This window comes from Theropithecus gelada, chromosome 19 (assembly GCF_003255815.1).
Source record: "Theropithecus gelada isolate Dixy chromosome 19, Tgel_1.0, whole genome shotgun sequence".
NCBI lineage: Eukaryota > Metazoa > Chordata > Mammalia > Primates > Cercopithecidae > Theropithecus > Theropithecus gelada.
Window position 1 is genome coordinate 35,772,668 of NC_037687.1, and position 17,248 is coordinate 35,789,915.

General features: G+C 41.8%; 1 protein-coding gene and 1 long non-coding RNA gene across 3 annotated transcripts in view; one reads left to right on the forward strand and one right to left on the reverse strand.

Annotated features, from left to right (window-relative positions):
• ZNF225 (zinc finger protein 225) lies at window positions 1-15,348 on the reverse strand. Of its 2 annotated transcripts, XM_025366335.1 has the most exons (6): window positions 15,334-15,348; window positions 14,981-15,138; window positions 12,409-12,491; window positions 9,606-9,732; window positions 9,343-9,435; window positions 1-2,359 (listed from the first exon to the last, which is right to left on the reverse strand). In XM_025366335.1, the coding sequence occupies exons 3-6, from the start codon at window positions 12,421-12,423 to the stop codon at window positions 474-476; spliced, it is 2,121 nt and encodes a 706-aa protein (XP_025222120.1). In that variant the 5' UTR covers window positions 12,424-12,491; window positions 14,981-15,138; window positions 15,334-15,348; the 3' UTR covers window positions 1-473. The 2 variants fall into 2 exon arrangements, with proteins under 2 accessions (XP_025222120.1, XP_025222119.1); XM_025366334.1 differs by lacking the exon at window positions 15,334-15,348 and having other exon boundaries at window positions 14,981-15,189.
• The window catches only part of LOC112612176, a 7,767-nt gene continuing 5,817 nt past the window's right edge, over window positions 15,299-17,248 (forward strand). The window contains exon 1 of the long non-coding RNA XR_003116824.1: window positions 15,299-15,725. This is a non-coding gene — a long non-coding RNA (uncharacterized LOC112612176). The remainder of the gene's footprint in view (window positions 15,726-17,248) is intronic.

A 17,248-nucleotide genomic window follows, 5' to 3' on the forward strand; every position in this document is an offset into this window, starting at 1 on the left:
ATACACATCGGAGTATTATGTAGCCATGAAAAACAACAAAATTCTATCACTCACAGCAAAGTGAATGAGCCTTACAGGGCATTATACTAAGTGATATATACCAGGCACAGAATAATAAATACTACATGTTCTCACACATATGTGGAAGCTCAAAAAGTTAATTTCATAGAGGTAGAAAGTAGAACAGTAGTTCTTAGAGGTGAGGAGGCAGGGCGGTAGCCAAAGGTTGGTTAATGAATATAGAAATACAGGCAGGTAGGAGGAATAAGTTCTAGTGTTTTACACCACTACAGGGTGATTGTAATTAACAACGTATTATTTTCAAATAGCTAGAAGAGTTAATTTTAAAGGTTCCCAACACAAAGAAATGATAAATGTTTGAGGTGATGGATACGTTAATTATACTGATTTGATCATTACACATCGTATACTTGTACCAACTATCACATGTGCCCCATAAACGAGTACAATAATTATGTGTCATTTAAAAATAATGACAAAAGCATATCAAGATTCAAGCGCCTCTTGTAACGCTTCCCACAGTCCTCACATTTAGATGTTTTCTCTTCCCTGTGGTCTCTTTGTTGGTCTTTAAGACATGAACTGTGTACAATGCTTTTCCCACAGTCCTCACATTGAAGTACTTTTTCTCTACTATGGAGTCTCTGATGGGTTAGATGAGTTGAGGCCCATCTGAAACCCTTTCCACACTTCTCACATTTGTATGGCTTTTCCCCAGTGTGAACCCTCTGATGGGAAAGAAGCTGTGATTTGTCAGTAAATCTCTTCCCACATTCTTCACATTTGAATGGCTTTTCATCACCATGGAGTCTCTTATGATTCAAAATACTTGATGCCCGGCTAAAGCTCTTCCCACATTCTTTACAATTATAAGGTCTCTCTCCAGTGTGGACCCTCTGGTGCATGTCAAGATTAAACTTACTGTTGAAGCCCTTCCCACACTCTTCACATTTATATGGCTTTACTCCAGTGTGGACTCTGCGATGAGAATAAAGTTGTGAATTCTGAGTAAATCTTTTCCCACACTCCTCACATTTGAATGGTTTTTCTCCACTGTGGACTCTACGATGGGTATAAAGTTGTGAATTCTGAGTAAATCTTTTCCCACATTCTTCACATTTAAATGGTTTTTCTCCACTGTGGATTCTCTGATGATTCAAAAGACATGAGGCCCAGCCAAAGCTCTTCCCACATTCTTTACAATTATAGGGTTTCTCTCCTCTGTGGACCCTCTGATGAAAGTCAAGATCCAACCTCCTTTTGTAGCCCTTCCCACACTCCTCACATCTATATGGCTTTTCTCCACTGTGGGCTCTCTGGTGAGAATAACGTTGTGAATTTGTGTAAAATCCCTTCCCACATTCTTCGCATTTGAATGGTGTCTCTCCACTGTGGACTCGCACATGTCTTGAAAGACCTGAGGCCCATCTGAAGCTCTTTCCACATTCTTTACAATTATATGGCTTCTCCCCTGTGTGGTCTATCTGATGCTTATAAAGATCTTGCCTATAAATGAAGCGTTTTCCACATTCCTCACATTTGTACCGTTTCTCTCCTGTGTGGACCATGCGATGACTATTAAGTGCTGATTTCAGACCAAAGCTCTTACCACATATATCACATCTGAATGGTTTCTCTAGCATGTGAACCGTGGAATGCCTATTAAGATTTGCTCTACTACGGAAGCTCTTACAACATGTATCACATGTGAATGGCTTCTCCCCAGTATGGATTCTTTGATGTTCCTGAAGCTGGGAATCATGAATGAAGGCCTTCCCACATTTTTCACAAACATGAGGTTTCACTCCTGTGTGTAATTTACGATGAACATAAAGTCCTGATCTACGACTAAAGCCTTTCCCACACTGCTCACATTTGAATGGTTTCTCTCCAGTGTGGATTCTCTGATGAATTTGCAGGTGTGAGCTCTGATTGAATTCCTTACCACACACATCACAATTATAGAGTTTCTCCCCCATGTGAACTCTCTGATGAATATGAAGAGCTGAGCTATAACAGAAACTCTTTCCACATTCATCACATGTATGAGACTTATCTCTTGACTGTAATTGTTGATGACGATCAAGGATGGAGACATCACTAAAGAATTTTTTACACTTCCTACCCTCAGAAGGTTTCTGTCTTATGTGAATTATAGATAGTCCTGCATCAACCTGGCAGGGCATATCATCTTGTTTGGAGAACTGAAAGCTGTTTACCATGGAGTCTTGAAACCTGGTTAAGTCACTTGAAATTTGTTCGCAGTTTTGATGACTCAACAACCCTTCATGTGTTCCTACTTCTGGAACAGTCTCCATCTCAGTTTGGATCTTGTCTCCTATAATGACACAGAATTAAGAGATGTGGGCATGTAAAGCCTTTATTCAATGTTATCAAGATTTCATACTTAGGACATAGCCTGAAATTGTATTAAATACAGGGAATGTTCAGATTGTGTTTTCCTTTTTTTAAGAGAGTGTCTCCCTCTGTCACCCAGGCTGGAGTGCAGGGACACGATCACGGCTCACTGCAGCTTTGACCTCCTGGGCTCAAGTGATCCTCCCACGTCCACCTCCTGAGTAGCTAGGACTACAGGTACATACCACCATGACTAGCTAATTTTTACATTTTTTTGAAGAGACGAGGTCTTGCTACATTGCCAAGGCTGGTCTTGAACTCCTGGCCACAACTGATACTCCCATCTTGGCCTCCCAAAGTGCTAGGATTACAGGCTTGAGCCACTGTGCCCAGCCAATGTGTTTTTCAAGTACACTATGGACTCTCGTTTGCATGAGACCAATTCAGAACCACACCAAGTGTCAGATGTGAAATACTTGGTAGAAATAAAACCTTACATGGTAAATTATGTAACTAATAAATTATGTAAACAGTGAAGTATGAATCAAATGTGAACTTTAAGGAGAAGCCACAACATCATCAAAACTTTGTATATTTTAGTTTGTATTGCATATCTTTATGAAGTAAAGAAATTATCCTAAGTCACAAAGAGGCCTGGGTGATATCCTCAGCATCTGACAGGCAATCTCTCGGTCCTAAAATGTCATGCCTGAGGAGAGTGTCTCTGTTTGCCTGGAGGCAAACAAATATGAGGTTTCACTCCTGTGTGTAATTTACGATGAACATAAAGTCCTGATCTACGACTAAAGCCTTTCCCACACTGCTCACATTTGAATGGTTTCTCTCCAGTGTGGATTCTCTGATGAATTTGCAGGTGTGAGCTCTGCAAAATTAAAGCATCATATATGAAGGGAAGTGCTATCTCCTGGCAGGAGACCAACCAGCACAAAAATAAAGCATGAAACCACCAAAGCTAAGAAACCTCACAGAGTCCATTGCACACCCCAGCCACCTCCACCGGAACAGGCACTGATATCTATGGTTGAGAGACCCACAGACAGTTCATATCACAGGACTCTGTGCAGACAGCCCCCAGTACTAGGCCAGAGCTGGGTAGACTTGCTGAGTAGCTAGACCCAGAATAGAGACAACAATCACTACAGTTTGGCTCACAGGAAGCCACATCCATAGGAAAAGGGGGAGAGTACTACATCAAGGGAATACCCTGTGGGACAAAAGACTCTGAACAACAGTCTTCAGCCCTAGACCTTCCCGTTGACAGAGCCTACCCAAATGAGAAAACCAACTCTGGTAATATGACAAAACAAGGCACTTTAACATCCACCAAAAAATCACACTAGCTCACCAGCAATGGATCCAAAAAAAGAAGAAATCCCTCATTTACCTGAAAAGGAATTCAGGAGGTTAGTTATTAAGCTAATCAGGGAGGCACCAGAGAAAGGCAAAGCCCAGGGCAAGGAAATCCAAAAAGCGATACAATAAGTGAAGGGAGAAATATTCAAGGAAATAGATAGCTTAAAAAAAACCAATACAAAATTCAGGAAACACTGGACACACTTATAGAAATGCAAAATGGTCTGGAAAGTCTCAGCTATAGAATTGAATAAGTAGAAGAAAGAAATTCAGAGCTTCAAGACAAGTTCTTTAAATTAACCCAATCCAACAAAGACAAAGAAAAAAGAATAAGAAAATATGAACAAAGCCTCAAAGAAGTATGGGATTATGTTAAATTACTAAACCTAAGAATAATCAGTGTTCCTGAGGAAGAAGAGAATTCTAAAAGCTTGGAAAACATATTTGGGGAAATAATAGAGGAAAACTTCCCCAGCCGTGCTAGATGCCTAGACATCCAAATACAAGAAGCACAAACAATGCTTGGGAATTTCATTGCAAAAAGATCATTGCCTAGGCACATTGTCATAAGGTTATCCAAAGTTAAGACGAAGGAAAAAATCTTAAGAGCTGTGAGACAGAAGCACCAGGTAACCTATAAAGGAAAACCTATCAGATTAACAGCAGATTCCTCAATAGAAACCCTACAAGCTAGAAGGGATTGGGGCCCTATCTTCAGCCTCCTCCAACAAAACAATTATCAGCCAAGAATTTTGTATCCACCAAAACTAAGCATCATATATGAAGGGAAGATACAGTCTTTTTCAGACAAATGCTGAGAGAATTTGCCACTACCAAGCCACCACTACAAGAACTGCTAAAAGGCGCTCTAAATCTTGAAACAAATCCTGGAAACACATCAAAATGGAACCTCTTTAAAGCATAAATCATACAGGACCTATAAAACAAAAACATATTAGAAAGCAAAAACAAAAAAATTTAAAAACCAAAGTACACAGGCAACAAATAGCAAGATGGATGCAACGGCACCTCATATCTCAATACTAACATTGAATGTAAATGGCCTAAATGCTCCACTTAAAAGATACAGAACTACAGAATGGATATGAGCTCACCAGCCAACCATCTGCTACCTTCAGGTGACTTACCTAACACATAAGGAGTCATATAAACTTAAAGTAAAAGGGTGGAAAAGGCATTTCATGCAAATGGACACCAAAAAATGAGCAGGGGTAACTATTCTTGTATCAGACAAAACAAACTTTAAAGCAACAGCAGTTAAAAGAGACAAAGACGGGCATTATATAATGGCAAAAGGCCGGCCGGGCGCACACGCCTGTCATCCCAGCACTTTCGGAGGTCAAGGCGGGCAGATCACGAGGTCAGGAGATCGAGACCATCCTGGCTAACACGGTGAAACCCTGTCTCTACTAAAAAAATACAAAAAAATTAGCCAGGCAGAGTGGCGGGCGCCTGTAGTCCCAGCTACTCAGGAGGCTGAGGCAGGAGAATGGCGTGAAACCGGGAGGTGGAGCTTGTAGTGAGCTGAGATCTCGCCACCACACTCCAGCGTAGGCAACAGAGCGAGACTCCATCTCAAAAAAAAAAGAAAAGAGAATTCAGCAAAGTTTCCGAATATAAGATTAATGTACACAAATCAGTAGCTCTTCTATACACTGCCAGCAACCAAGCAGAGAATCAAATCAAGAACTCAACCCCTATTATAATAGCTGCAAAAATAAAATAAAATACTCAGGAATATACATAACCAAGGAGTCAAAAGACCTCTACAAGGAAAACAACAGAACACTGCTGAAAGAAATCACTGATGACACAAACAAATGGAAACACATCTCATGCTCATGGATGGGTAGAATCAATATTGTGAAAATGACCATACTGCTAAAAGCAATCTACAAATTAAATGCAATCCCTATCAAAATATCACCATCATTCTTCATAGAATTAGAAAAAACAATTCTAAAATTCATATGGAATCAAAAAAAGAGCTCACAGAGCCAAAGCAAGACTAAAGCAAAAAGAACATATCTGGAGGCATCACATTAACTGATTTCAAACTATACTATATGACCATAGTCACCAAAATAGTGTGATACTGGCATAAAAATAGGCACTTAGACCAAAGGAACAGAATAGAGAACCTAGAAATAAACCCAAATCCTTACAGCCAACTGATCTTCGACAAAGCAAACAAAAACATAAAGTGGGGAAAGGACACCCTTTTCAACAAATGGTGCTGGGATAATTGGCTAGCCACATGTAGGAGAATGAAACTGGATCTTCATCTCTCACCTTATACAAAAATCAGTTAGATTAAGGACTCAAATCTAATACCTGAAACTATAAAAACTGTAGAAGATAACATTGGAAAAATCCTTCTAGACATTGGCTTAGGCAAGGATTTCATGATCAAGAACCCAAAAGCAAATGCAATAAAAACAAAGATAAATAATTGGGACCTAATTAAACTAAAGAGCTTTTGCACAGCAAAAGGAACAGTCACCAGAATAAACAGACAACCCACAAAGTGGGAGAATATCTTTACAATCTGTACATCTGACAAAGAACTAATATCCAGAGTCTACAACAAACTCAAACAAATCAGTAAGAAAAAACCAAACAACCCCATCAAAAAGTGGGCTAAGAACATGAATAGACAATTCTCAAAAGAATATAGATATATGGCCAACAAACATATTTTTAAAAAACTCAAAATCACTAATGATCAGGGAAATGCAAATCAAAACCACAGTGTGATACCACCTTACTCCTGCAAGAATGGCCATAATCAAAAATCAAAAAACAGTAGATGTTGGCGTGGATGTGGTGATAGGGAACACTTCTACACAGCTGGTGGGAATGTAAACTAGTACAGCCACTATGGAAAACAATGTGGAAATTCCTTAAAGAACTAAAAGTAGAACTACCATTTGATCCAGCAATACCACTACTGGGTATCTATCCAGAGGAAAAGAAGTCATTACGCGAAAAAGATACTTGCACACGCATGTTTATAGCAGCACAATTCAAAATTGCAAAATCATGGAACCAACACAAATGCCCATCAATCAACGAGTGAATAAAGAAACTGTGGTATTATATATGATGGAACGCTACTCATTCATAAAAAGGAATGAATTAATAGCATTTGCAGCAACCTGGATGAGACTGGAAACTATGATTCTAAGTGAAGTAACTCAGGAATGGAAAACCAAACATCATATGTTCTCACTGATATGTGGGAGCTAACCTATGAGGATGCAAAGGCATAAGAATGAGACAATGGCCTGTAATCCCAGCACTTTGGGAGGCTGAGGCAGGTGGATCACAAGGTCAGGAGATCAAGACCATCCTGGCTAACATGGTGAAACCCCATCTCTACTAAAAATATTTTAAAAATTAGCAGGGCATGGTGGCAGGCGCCTGTAGTCCCAGCTACTCGGGAGGCTGAGGCCGGAGAATGGCGTGAACCCGGGAGGCGGAGCTTGCAGTGAGCTGAGATCCGGCCACTGCACTCCAGCCTGGGCGACAGAGCGAGACTCCGTCTCAAAAAAAAAAAAAAAAAAAAGAATGGGAGGAGGGCAAGAGAGAAAAGACTACAAATATGGTGTAGTATATACTGCTCGGGTGATGAGTGCACCAAATTCTCACAAATCACTAAAGAACTTACGTAACCAAATACCACCTATACTCCAATAACTTACAGAAAAAATTTTTAAAAATAAAAATTAAAAAAAAGCTCCAAGACAAGTCAGAGAGAAGGCATATTACTCAGTGTGGTCATTAAAAAACCCTTAGAAGTTTCCATGGGATGTGGGTAAACTGCATGTACCTAAAAATAGTATCCCAACAAGTAATCCTAAGAAAGTTCTAATTAGATAGGCAGCCATCAAAAGACAGAAACATGTTCTGCAATAGCTCTCATTCACTCTAGTTTGTGTATTACTTATTAACTATCTATCTCCATGATTCCTGGAGACACTGAAGTTCCCCTCATCCATTAATTTATTTATCAGGATAATAAATAATTAGATACCTGCCATGTACCAGAACAATACCTTCTAGCCTGTGAATAGATAGCCATGAGCAAAACAGCTAAAATTCCTCCTCTTAGATATCACATTCCTGGGGGTAAAGGTGACAGGTAAACAGAAATACATAAAACACAGTGCAAGACAGCACAAGAAGAAAAAAATAGAACTGTGTTTTGTTTGTTTTTTTGAGACAGAGTCTCACTTTGTCACCAAGGCTAGAGTGTGGTGGAGCCATCTTGGCTCGCTGCAACCTCCACCTCCTGGGTTCAAGTGATTCTCCTGCCTCAGCCTCCCGAGTAGCTGAGACTACAGGCACACGCTACCACACCTGGCTAATTCTGTATTTTTAGTAGAGATGGGATTTCACCATGTTGGCCAGGCTGGTCTCGAATTCCTGACCTCAGTGATCCACTTGCCTTGATCTCTGAAAGTAGTGGGATTATGGGCGTGAGCTACAGTGCCTGGCCTAGAACAGTATTTTAAATACAGTAGCTGGAAGTGGCCTCTCTAAAACTGAACAGAGACTTGAATATACTTAAAGGAGAAGCCAGAAAGTTTTGAGGTGAAAGAGTATTCTGATCAGAGAGAAGAGCAAGTAAGGGCTCTCGAGGCAGAAGCTTCAGTAGTAGACAGAACAATGATTCATAAAAGATGTCCACATCCAGTACCGAAGACCTACAAACATGTTATATTACACAGCAAGGGGGACTGGGATTGCAGATGCAATTAAGGTCACTAATCAGCTAACTAGAAAGTGAGGTCATTGTGGATCATCCAGGGGTAACCAACACAATCATAAGGAACCTGAAAGGCAGGAGACGGAGGCATAAGAAGAGTGGCAGAGTGAGCATGACTATGGAAGAAGGATCAGAAATGCAAAGTAGCTGCCTTTGAAGATGGAGGAAGGGAAACAAGAGCCAAGGAGTGCCTAGAGACTGGTAAACCAAAATAAAGGCTTCTCCCCAAGAGCATCCAGGAAGAAACAAACACCTACAGACACCTTGATAATTATCCAGTGAGATGTGTCAGACTTCAGGGCTAAAGAACAGAAAGATAATAAATTTTTGTTGCTTAGTCGAGTAAATGTGTGGTCACTGGTTACTACAACAGGCAATACAGTGTCTTTGGCAGGTTGGAGAAACAGTATGACGGACAGTGTGGCTGGAAAGACAAGGCAAAAGGGAGAGGACAGGAGATGTAGTCAGAGAGGTGGTGGGGGATGAACAGCATATCACATGGTCTCTAAAAGGCACTTAAAACACTTGTAACTTAAGTAAATATAAGCAGCCAGAAAGGCTTTTGAACCAAGGAATGGAAATCTGACTTACATTTCCTAAGGAACACATTGGCTGCCATGTGGAAAACAGATGTCAGGGTGGGAAAAGTGGGAGCAGGGCAACCAGCCGAAAGTTGGCTATAATAATTCAGGAAAGAAGTTTGGCTATTTAGACTAGGGCAACAGAGCTGGGAAACAGACAGAAGTAAAACAGACGGGAGAGTCATGCACAAGGACACACAGTTGCTTGCTTCTTACCTAAATTCCCTTCTCTTTGGGTTACTGTCTCCATCATCCAAAACTTTTCTTCCTTTAGGAAGTGGAAAGTATCTCTGTGGAGTGGTTGATGCCCTGTGAACATGAAAAGTCATGTGCTTAATGCTAATACATCCTAGAAAAAAATCAAATAAGTAAAATTTACTAGAAACTTAGGTTCCCAATGCATACTCAAACTTGAACACTCCAAGATACAAAGCCACTCTTGGTCCTGACGTTCCCTTACAAAGAGCGCCTGTCCTCACCTACTGAGAGCAGGTTCCTGAAGTTCTCCAGCATCACTTCTCGGTACAGTTTCCTCTGGGCAAGGTCCAGCAGCCTCAGCTCCTCCTCACTGAAGACCACAGCCACATCCTTGAAAGTCACTGCCTCCTACAGCATCAAACATATGCAACCTCAGTCTCATGACCAATGACTACTGAGAGAGGCGTGGCACAGAGCAAACATAGGGGAGGGAAGACAAGCTGTTTTGGATCTTGACAGACATAGGTCAACACATAGATTTCCTTTTTTATTTTTTATTTATTTATTTTATTTATTTATTTATTTTTGAGACAGTCTTGCTCTGTTGCCCAGGATGGAGTGCAGTGGCGTGATCTTGGCTCACTGCAACCTCCGCCTCTTGGGTTCAAGTGATCCTCCCACTTCAGCCTCCTAAGTAGCTGGAATTACAGGTGCCCACCACCATACCTGGCTAATTTTTGTATTTTTAGTAGAGATGGGGTTTCACCACATTGGCCAGGCTGGTCTCAAACTCCTGACCTCAGGTGATCCACCTGCCTTGGCCTCCCAAAGTGCTGGGATTACAGACATGAGCCACTGCACCCAGCCAACTCATAGATTTTCTACTCATTCTATCTGTATCCTGACAATGATGGATTTTCTTGAGCTCCACCAGAAGTTCAATGATGGAAAAGACCTCCTGTAGGTTTACTTTGTGCACTTACTGAGTCTCCTTGTAAGTAACCCTGTAGGACTCTAAATGCAACATCCTGGGCTGCACATATATAGGTTTCAATGAATCTTGCCAACTCTCCCAGTAACATTTAGCAATTCAGTCCCAGTCTTGTCTGATAATTCCCATTGTTCTCATACTTGAACCCTGAATGTTATAATTTTTCTTTAATATCTACCACCAAACGAACAAGCTTGTGGTATCCTGTGTGGGACAGCTATGCAGTACATCCTCTGTACTCTCAAGGCATAAACTACATACATTAATTGCAGCATTGATCTATGATCTGCAGACAGTGTGCCTAGGAGCACATCCCAAGGCTCTGTGCCTTCCTGGTCACATGACCTTGGACCAGTTCACCTATTTATTCCCTCTCTAACAATTTTCATACTGTAGTTTTTTCAGTGATTAAACAAGGAAATACATGGAGCATTGGGAAAGTTGATCTGTACAGACTAAATACCTAATAAACACTAGCTTTTTAAAATGATTTTTTATTATTACTGTCATTGTTGCCATCCATTTTATCTCATTTCATGTCTGCACACTATTCCAAAGAATTGATAATCTATTTTTATCTACTCTAAATAATCTTTAGGCCGGGCGCGGTGGCTCAAGCCTGTAATCCCAGCACTTTGGGAGGCCGAGACGGGTGGATCACGAGGTCAGGAGATTGAGACCATCCTGGCTAACACAGTGAAACTCCGTCTCTACTAAAAAACACAAAAAACTAGCCGGGCGAGGTGGCGGGCGCCTGTAGTCCCAGCTACTCGGGAGGCTGAGGCCGGAGAATGGCGTAAACTCGGGAGGCGGAGCTTGCAGTGAGCTGAGATCCGGCCACTGCACTCCAGCCTGGGCGACAGAGCGAGACCCCGTTTAAAAAAAAACAAAAACAAAAAAAAACAAAAAAACCTTTAATTTTATATATGCTTATTAATACCAATACTGTAAAAAAAATTTTGGGTAGATTTTGCTCCTGTTTATTTAAAATAATTTTAAATGAAAATTAAAATGTCAATAAATAGGCATATTTAAAATTGTGATCATATAATATCAGGTCTCAATTTTTTACCAAACTCTGATCTTTCAAGAGGATACATGTACACTGATTTGTCTTACCATAATCAAGAGCAAGTTATCAATTTTCCCATGATTTTTATAATCATATTAGGAAGAATTTAACAGTTTCACTTATTTGATTATAAATAATACCATCGCCTTTTCAGATATTTATTGGCCATCTCAATTTCTTCTTTTAAACTTACCTGTTAATGCCCTTTATTCATATTCCTTTGGATTTTCTTTTTCTATTCTGTACGTAAGATTCTTATGTTGGATTTTATCTTTTTTAGATATACAAGTAGTGAATATTTTCACTCTAGGCTGTTATATTTTCTGATAACATTGTGTGCGGTATCCTTTACCATACTGAAAGTAAAGATTTTCTATCACGACTATGGTTATCACTGTCCTTGAGTGCCTGGAGCACTGGGTCCATCTGAGTAGGTGTCAAGTCAGGAAGAAAGAAGGTCACCCCGAAATGGTGCCTGGAAGGAGCAGTGCCACGTGTGGATGCTGGCTCTCAGGTTGGCACAACACAACAGGCTATAACTGCTTAACTGCAGCTTCACACAAGGATTATTGGAGGTGTTCACACAGGAGGAGCTAGATTCTGTTTCTCCCATGCTATATCTCTGTTGTACTCCCTAAGTCTTCCCAAGACTGAGAAGAACATCTGAGAATACGAGTAGTCAGATGAAATACGGTCAGGCACGGTGGCTCACACCTGCAATCCCAGCACTTTGGGAGGCTGAGATGTGTGCATCACCTGAGGTCAGGAGTTTGAGACCAGCCTGGCCAAGATGGTGAAACACCGTCTCTACGAAAAATACAAAAATTAGCCAGGTGTGGTGGTGTGTGCCTGTACTCCCAGCTACTCGGGAGGCTGAAGCAGGAGAATTACTTGAACTCGGGAGGCAGAGATTGCATGAGCCAAAATCAGGCCACTGCACTCCATCTTTGGTGACAGAACAAGACTCCATCTCAAAAATAAAAAAGAAATTTTAACAGCAAGAGAGGAAAGCTGTATTCACCTTCAACGTGTTCATTTTTCCTCCTATTTCAGGGAATATTCAGAGTCCTGAGTGATGCAGTCCGAGGGAAAGCAGAATCCTGCCTGGAAAGTACCAGGGAAAGCAGAAAAAGAGACATGAAAGTGTGGCCAGGGATGCTGTCCGCCAACACGAATGTGTATTGTAAATGAACACATGAATGTTCACAACAGCATCATTCATAGTAACCCAAAACTGCACACCAACAAATGCCCTCCTATGAGTACAGGGATAGACAAATTGTGGCCTATTCTTACAATGGAATCTTATTTGGAAATTAAAAGGAATGAAGTACTGTTCATGCTACACCACACATGAACTTTGGAAACATTATGCTAAGTAAAAGAAGCCAGTCACATAGGAAGGCCCACATATTGCATGATCTATTTCTATGAAGTTCCAGAGTAGGCAAGTGTATATAATGAGAAAGTAGGTAGGTGATCTCTGCATATTTGAGGTGAGAAAGAGGATTAACTATAAGTGGGCATAAGGAGTCTTAATGGGGGATGAAAATGATTTAAACTGAATTATGGTGATGTTTATTCCACTCCACAAAGTTCCTAAAAATCATTAAAGTGCCAAGCGTGGTGGCTCACACCTGTAATCCCAGCACTTTGGGAGGCCAAGGCGGGCAGATCACCAGGTCAGGAGATCAAGACCATCCTGGCTAACACGGTGAAACCCCGTCTCTACTAAAAATACAAAAAATTAGCCAGGTGTGGTGGCGGGTGCCTGTAGTCCCAGCTACTTCGGAGGCTGAGGCAGGAGAATGGCGTGAACCCGGGAGGCGGAGCTTGCAGTGAGCCAAGATCGCGCCACTGCACTCTAGCCTGGGCGACAGAGCGAGACTGTCTCAAAAAAAAAAAAAAAATCATTAAAGTGTACACATGAAATAGGTAGATTCTATGATATATAGAATACACCTCAATAAAATTGGACAAAGTATTGGTAATTGTTAATCCACATGTCATTTAACTTAATAAGACTGGATTCTGCATCCACACTGATAGAATATTTATAGTTGAACGAATGAATAAGCAAATGAAGGAGGAGGGGAAGCTCACCTTTACAGTAGAATGTGCACTAATAAATGTATTTCTCCTTAAAAATTTTTATTTAACTAAAAAACTAGGGAGTGTGTATTGAGAGCAACTTGAATCTGTGTTCCTGGGGTTAAAAAAAAAAAATCAAAATAATAACTTTACAATGCAGAAATCTGACAAACATGACTTTGGCCAAGTGAAAAAAGTTGAGATCGCCAATGAAGTGACAAACTGACATATGCCCCTGTTATGTTGCAATAAGAAATTTACCACTTCAGGCTGGGCACGGTGGCTCATGCCTGTAATTCCAGCACTTTGGGAGGCAGAAGCGGTTGAATTACCTGAGGTCAGGAGTCTGAGACCAATCTGGCCAACATGGTGAAATCCCGTCTCTACTAAAAATACTAAAATTAGCCGGGTGTGGTGGCAGGCACCTGTAATCCCAGCTATTTCGAAGGCTGAGGCAGGAGAATAGCTTGAACCCAGGAGGTGGAGGTTGCAGTTAGCTGAGATCGTGCCATGCACTCCAGCCTGGGCGACAAGAGCGAAACTCCGTTTCAAGGAAAAAAAGAGAGAGAGAGATTTACCACTTCTGTGGTATTCTCGCAAAAAAAAGACGCATATATTGAAGTTAAACATGAAATACATCAGAAAACTCAAAATGAACATCTTTGACCAAAATAACTTCATCTATACTCTTCAAAAATAACAAGGATAAAATATCAAGAAAAAAAGATGAAAGCTATGCTATTTTTCGAGATTAAAGACTAGAAAAACCTGACAACTGAAAGCAACACCCATGCCCTAAGACACATTCTATACACACTCGGTTGGGGTGAGCATCTCTGTCAAAGAAAAAAGCCAAGGATCACTCACGTAGAGCTTTGCCGTCAGAAGCCAAAAAGTCCTTCCCTGCAGCTCTTTTGGAAAGGTCGGGCTGGGTAAGGAGAAGGCTGTGAAACACCCTGACCGTGGTCGCCGTGCGCCATAAAAGTTAAATGCGCCTCTTCCTTCATGGAAGTGGACGCAACCCTCGCTTTCCTAAAAAAAGAGGTCAGAAGGCGTCCGGAATCATCCAGCGTCCTGCAGGGATCAGGGAGAAGGGCCGGTGCGCCTGCAGCTGGAGCTCTCACCCCACCCGGGGACCGGCTTTGTGGGAAATTAACAAGAGACCACCAGTCACCAAGTGACAGGGGTTGCTTTAAGGCTCTCATTTGTGTTACCTCCAGTTCCCAAAACGATTCTATTAGGATGTTCCTAAAGTCCCCATCTTAAAGAACAGTAACGGTAGACCCAAGGAGATTAACATCCTAACGTTTTATCGCGAGGACGTGGCCACGCGCGTGGGGTGCAGGGAGGCGGAGTGGGCGAGCTCAGAGCCCCGGAAACCCTAAAACCAGGCGAGACGCAACCCGACAAAGTCCCAAACACCCCGGGGACGCGAGGACAGCCCCAAGCCCAAGAAGGCTCCACTGACTAGAACGAAAACAGCGGCCCTCGCCCCGCCAAACCTCTGCTGTCCGACGAGGTTTCTTTTCCCCTAATTCGATCACCAGTTGGTTGAGGATCCAATGCGTAGGTCCAGGAAATTCAGAAGGGTCCCGCGGAACTGACCCAAACCACCAGGGACAAAACTGCAGCAACCTTACAGTCCCGGAGCGGAAGTGCCCTCTACGCCAGAGCGTCTGGACTCCACTTCCCAGAATTCCTGAGCCAAACTGACCGCGGCGACCCGGAGCGTCTGGACTACACTTCCCAGAATTCCCTGGGATCCGCCTGCCAGAGCCAAATTGACTGCGACTCCCCTGAGTGTCTGGACTACATTTCCCAGAAATCCCGACTCGCCTGCCGGAGCCAAACTGACCGCTACTCCACTGAGCACCTGGACCGCCGTTACCAGAATTGCCTGTGTCCTCCTCCTGGAGCTAGTGTGTGCGACTCCATAGAGCATTTGGATTACACTCCTCCGAATCCCGAAGGAAAAACGCTCAAAATGTCATTCTTCAGGGGGAAGCGTTGCCACTCCGGGGTGCCCACTGGGAACGAATCCCAAAGCCTCACGAGCGCCTGCCTGGTGGGGAATGTGAACTGTTATCCTGAGAATCGTCCTTCTCTCTCCCTGGTTCAGGACAGAAAATATTGAATAGACAGGAATTCCTGAAGTCTAAACGCCTCCAACGATAAGAGGAGTGTTATTGGAAAGGGAACAAGCGAGAAGACGCAATCTTCGAGGAGTTAAGTTTTGCTAATCTAATGGTAAGAAGTGGTATCTAAATGTAGTTTTAATTTGTATTTGTTCTTTTGTAAATAAAGTGGAGCATCCTTGCATATTTTCCGTTGCCATTATTATAGTGTTTGTGAACTGGTCAAATGTTTTGCCCACATTTCTATTGAGTGTTTAGTCTTTTTCCCTCCGTTAAGTATTATTTACAGATTCATACTAACATTGTATCAAATATTGCTCAACCAAAAAGCTTTTCCTTTGACTTCTGTTTTTCGCTATGCAGAACGTTTTTAACATAGTCGTTTTATTATTTAAAAAACATTTTTGAGGTGTAATTCACAAAACAAAATTATTTTAAGGCACGTAATTCAATGGCAATTGAATGCAATGCAATGGCATCTAGTACAAATAGAGTGTTGATGTAGGAGTTAAGAAGCAATCACTTAGGCAGATAGGGTATGGGAGCCCTCGGTAAGGCTTTTCTGTTTAATGAAAAACAGCCCCAAATTATTTCCCTTCCTAAGGAAGAGCAGCCTGTAAAATGGAGCTGCCGCAGACATAGATACCGCCAGTTGTGCCAATCATGTTCAAGATGGCGGCTCCATCTTCCCTTCTCTTTGCCAGCCAGGTGCACAGTAAGGAGTAGACAAGATGGGCCAATCAACTGGGAAGTCTATTTGCATAAAAAGATTAGGGTGGGGCGACCAGCCTTCCCCAGGCACTACGTAAACGTCATAACTGATCGAACCAATCTGTGACGCCTATGTAAATCTGACAGTGCCTCCTCAAACTGGACTGTAAAACTCAGCACATTCGCTGCCAGCCGACCCTCTTCCTCTCCGAGACCCCTTCCTCTATAGAGTAACCCATTTCTCTTTCTCTTCTCCCTATTAAACCTCCGCGCCTAAACTCCTCTTGTGTGTCCCTGTCCTAAATTTTCCGGGCACTTAACGACGAACCCCGGGTTTATACTTCAGACAACGTAGCTGCTTCATTGTGAAACCACCACCTCTTGAATTCCAAAACATTTTTATCACCCAAAGAAAACCCCATGCCCACTAAGCAAATCACTACTGTTGTCCATAATCCCACTCCTGGGGAAACATTAATCTTTCTCTCCTTTCTATTACCTGTTTTGGACAAATCATAAAAATGAATGGAAGCTTTTGTTTCTAACTCCCTTTGCTTAGCATAATATTTTTAATGTTATTCACATCATATCACATATCAGTACTTCATTCCTTTTCATAGATGAATAATATTTTATGTTTATACTACAATTTGTTTCTGCATTCATACGTTGATGCACATTTGGCTTCTTTTCACCTTTTGGCTGTAGTGAACAGTGTTACTACAAATGTTCATGTACACGTATTTGTTTCATTACCAGCTTTCAGTTTTTTGTTTGGTTTTGTTATTTTTTGAGACGTCGTTTCGCCTCCCGCTTTCCAGCAATTCTCCTGCCTCAGCCTCCTGCCTAGGATTACAAGCATGCACCACCACGCCCGGCTAATTTTGTATTTTTAGTAGAGACGGGGTTTCTCCATGTTGGTCA

Coding starts and splice junctions, on each gene's coding strand:
- ZNF225 (XM_025366335.1), bottom strand. Junction 9,436..9,605: donor CAGGAACCTGCTCTCAGTAG/GTGAGGACAGGC, acceptor TCATGTTCACAG/GGCATCAACCACTCCACAGA. Junction 2,360..9,342: donor CCAAAGAGAAGGGAATTTAG/GTAAGAAGCAAG, acceptor GTGTCATTATAG/GAGACAAGATCCAAACTGAG.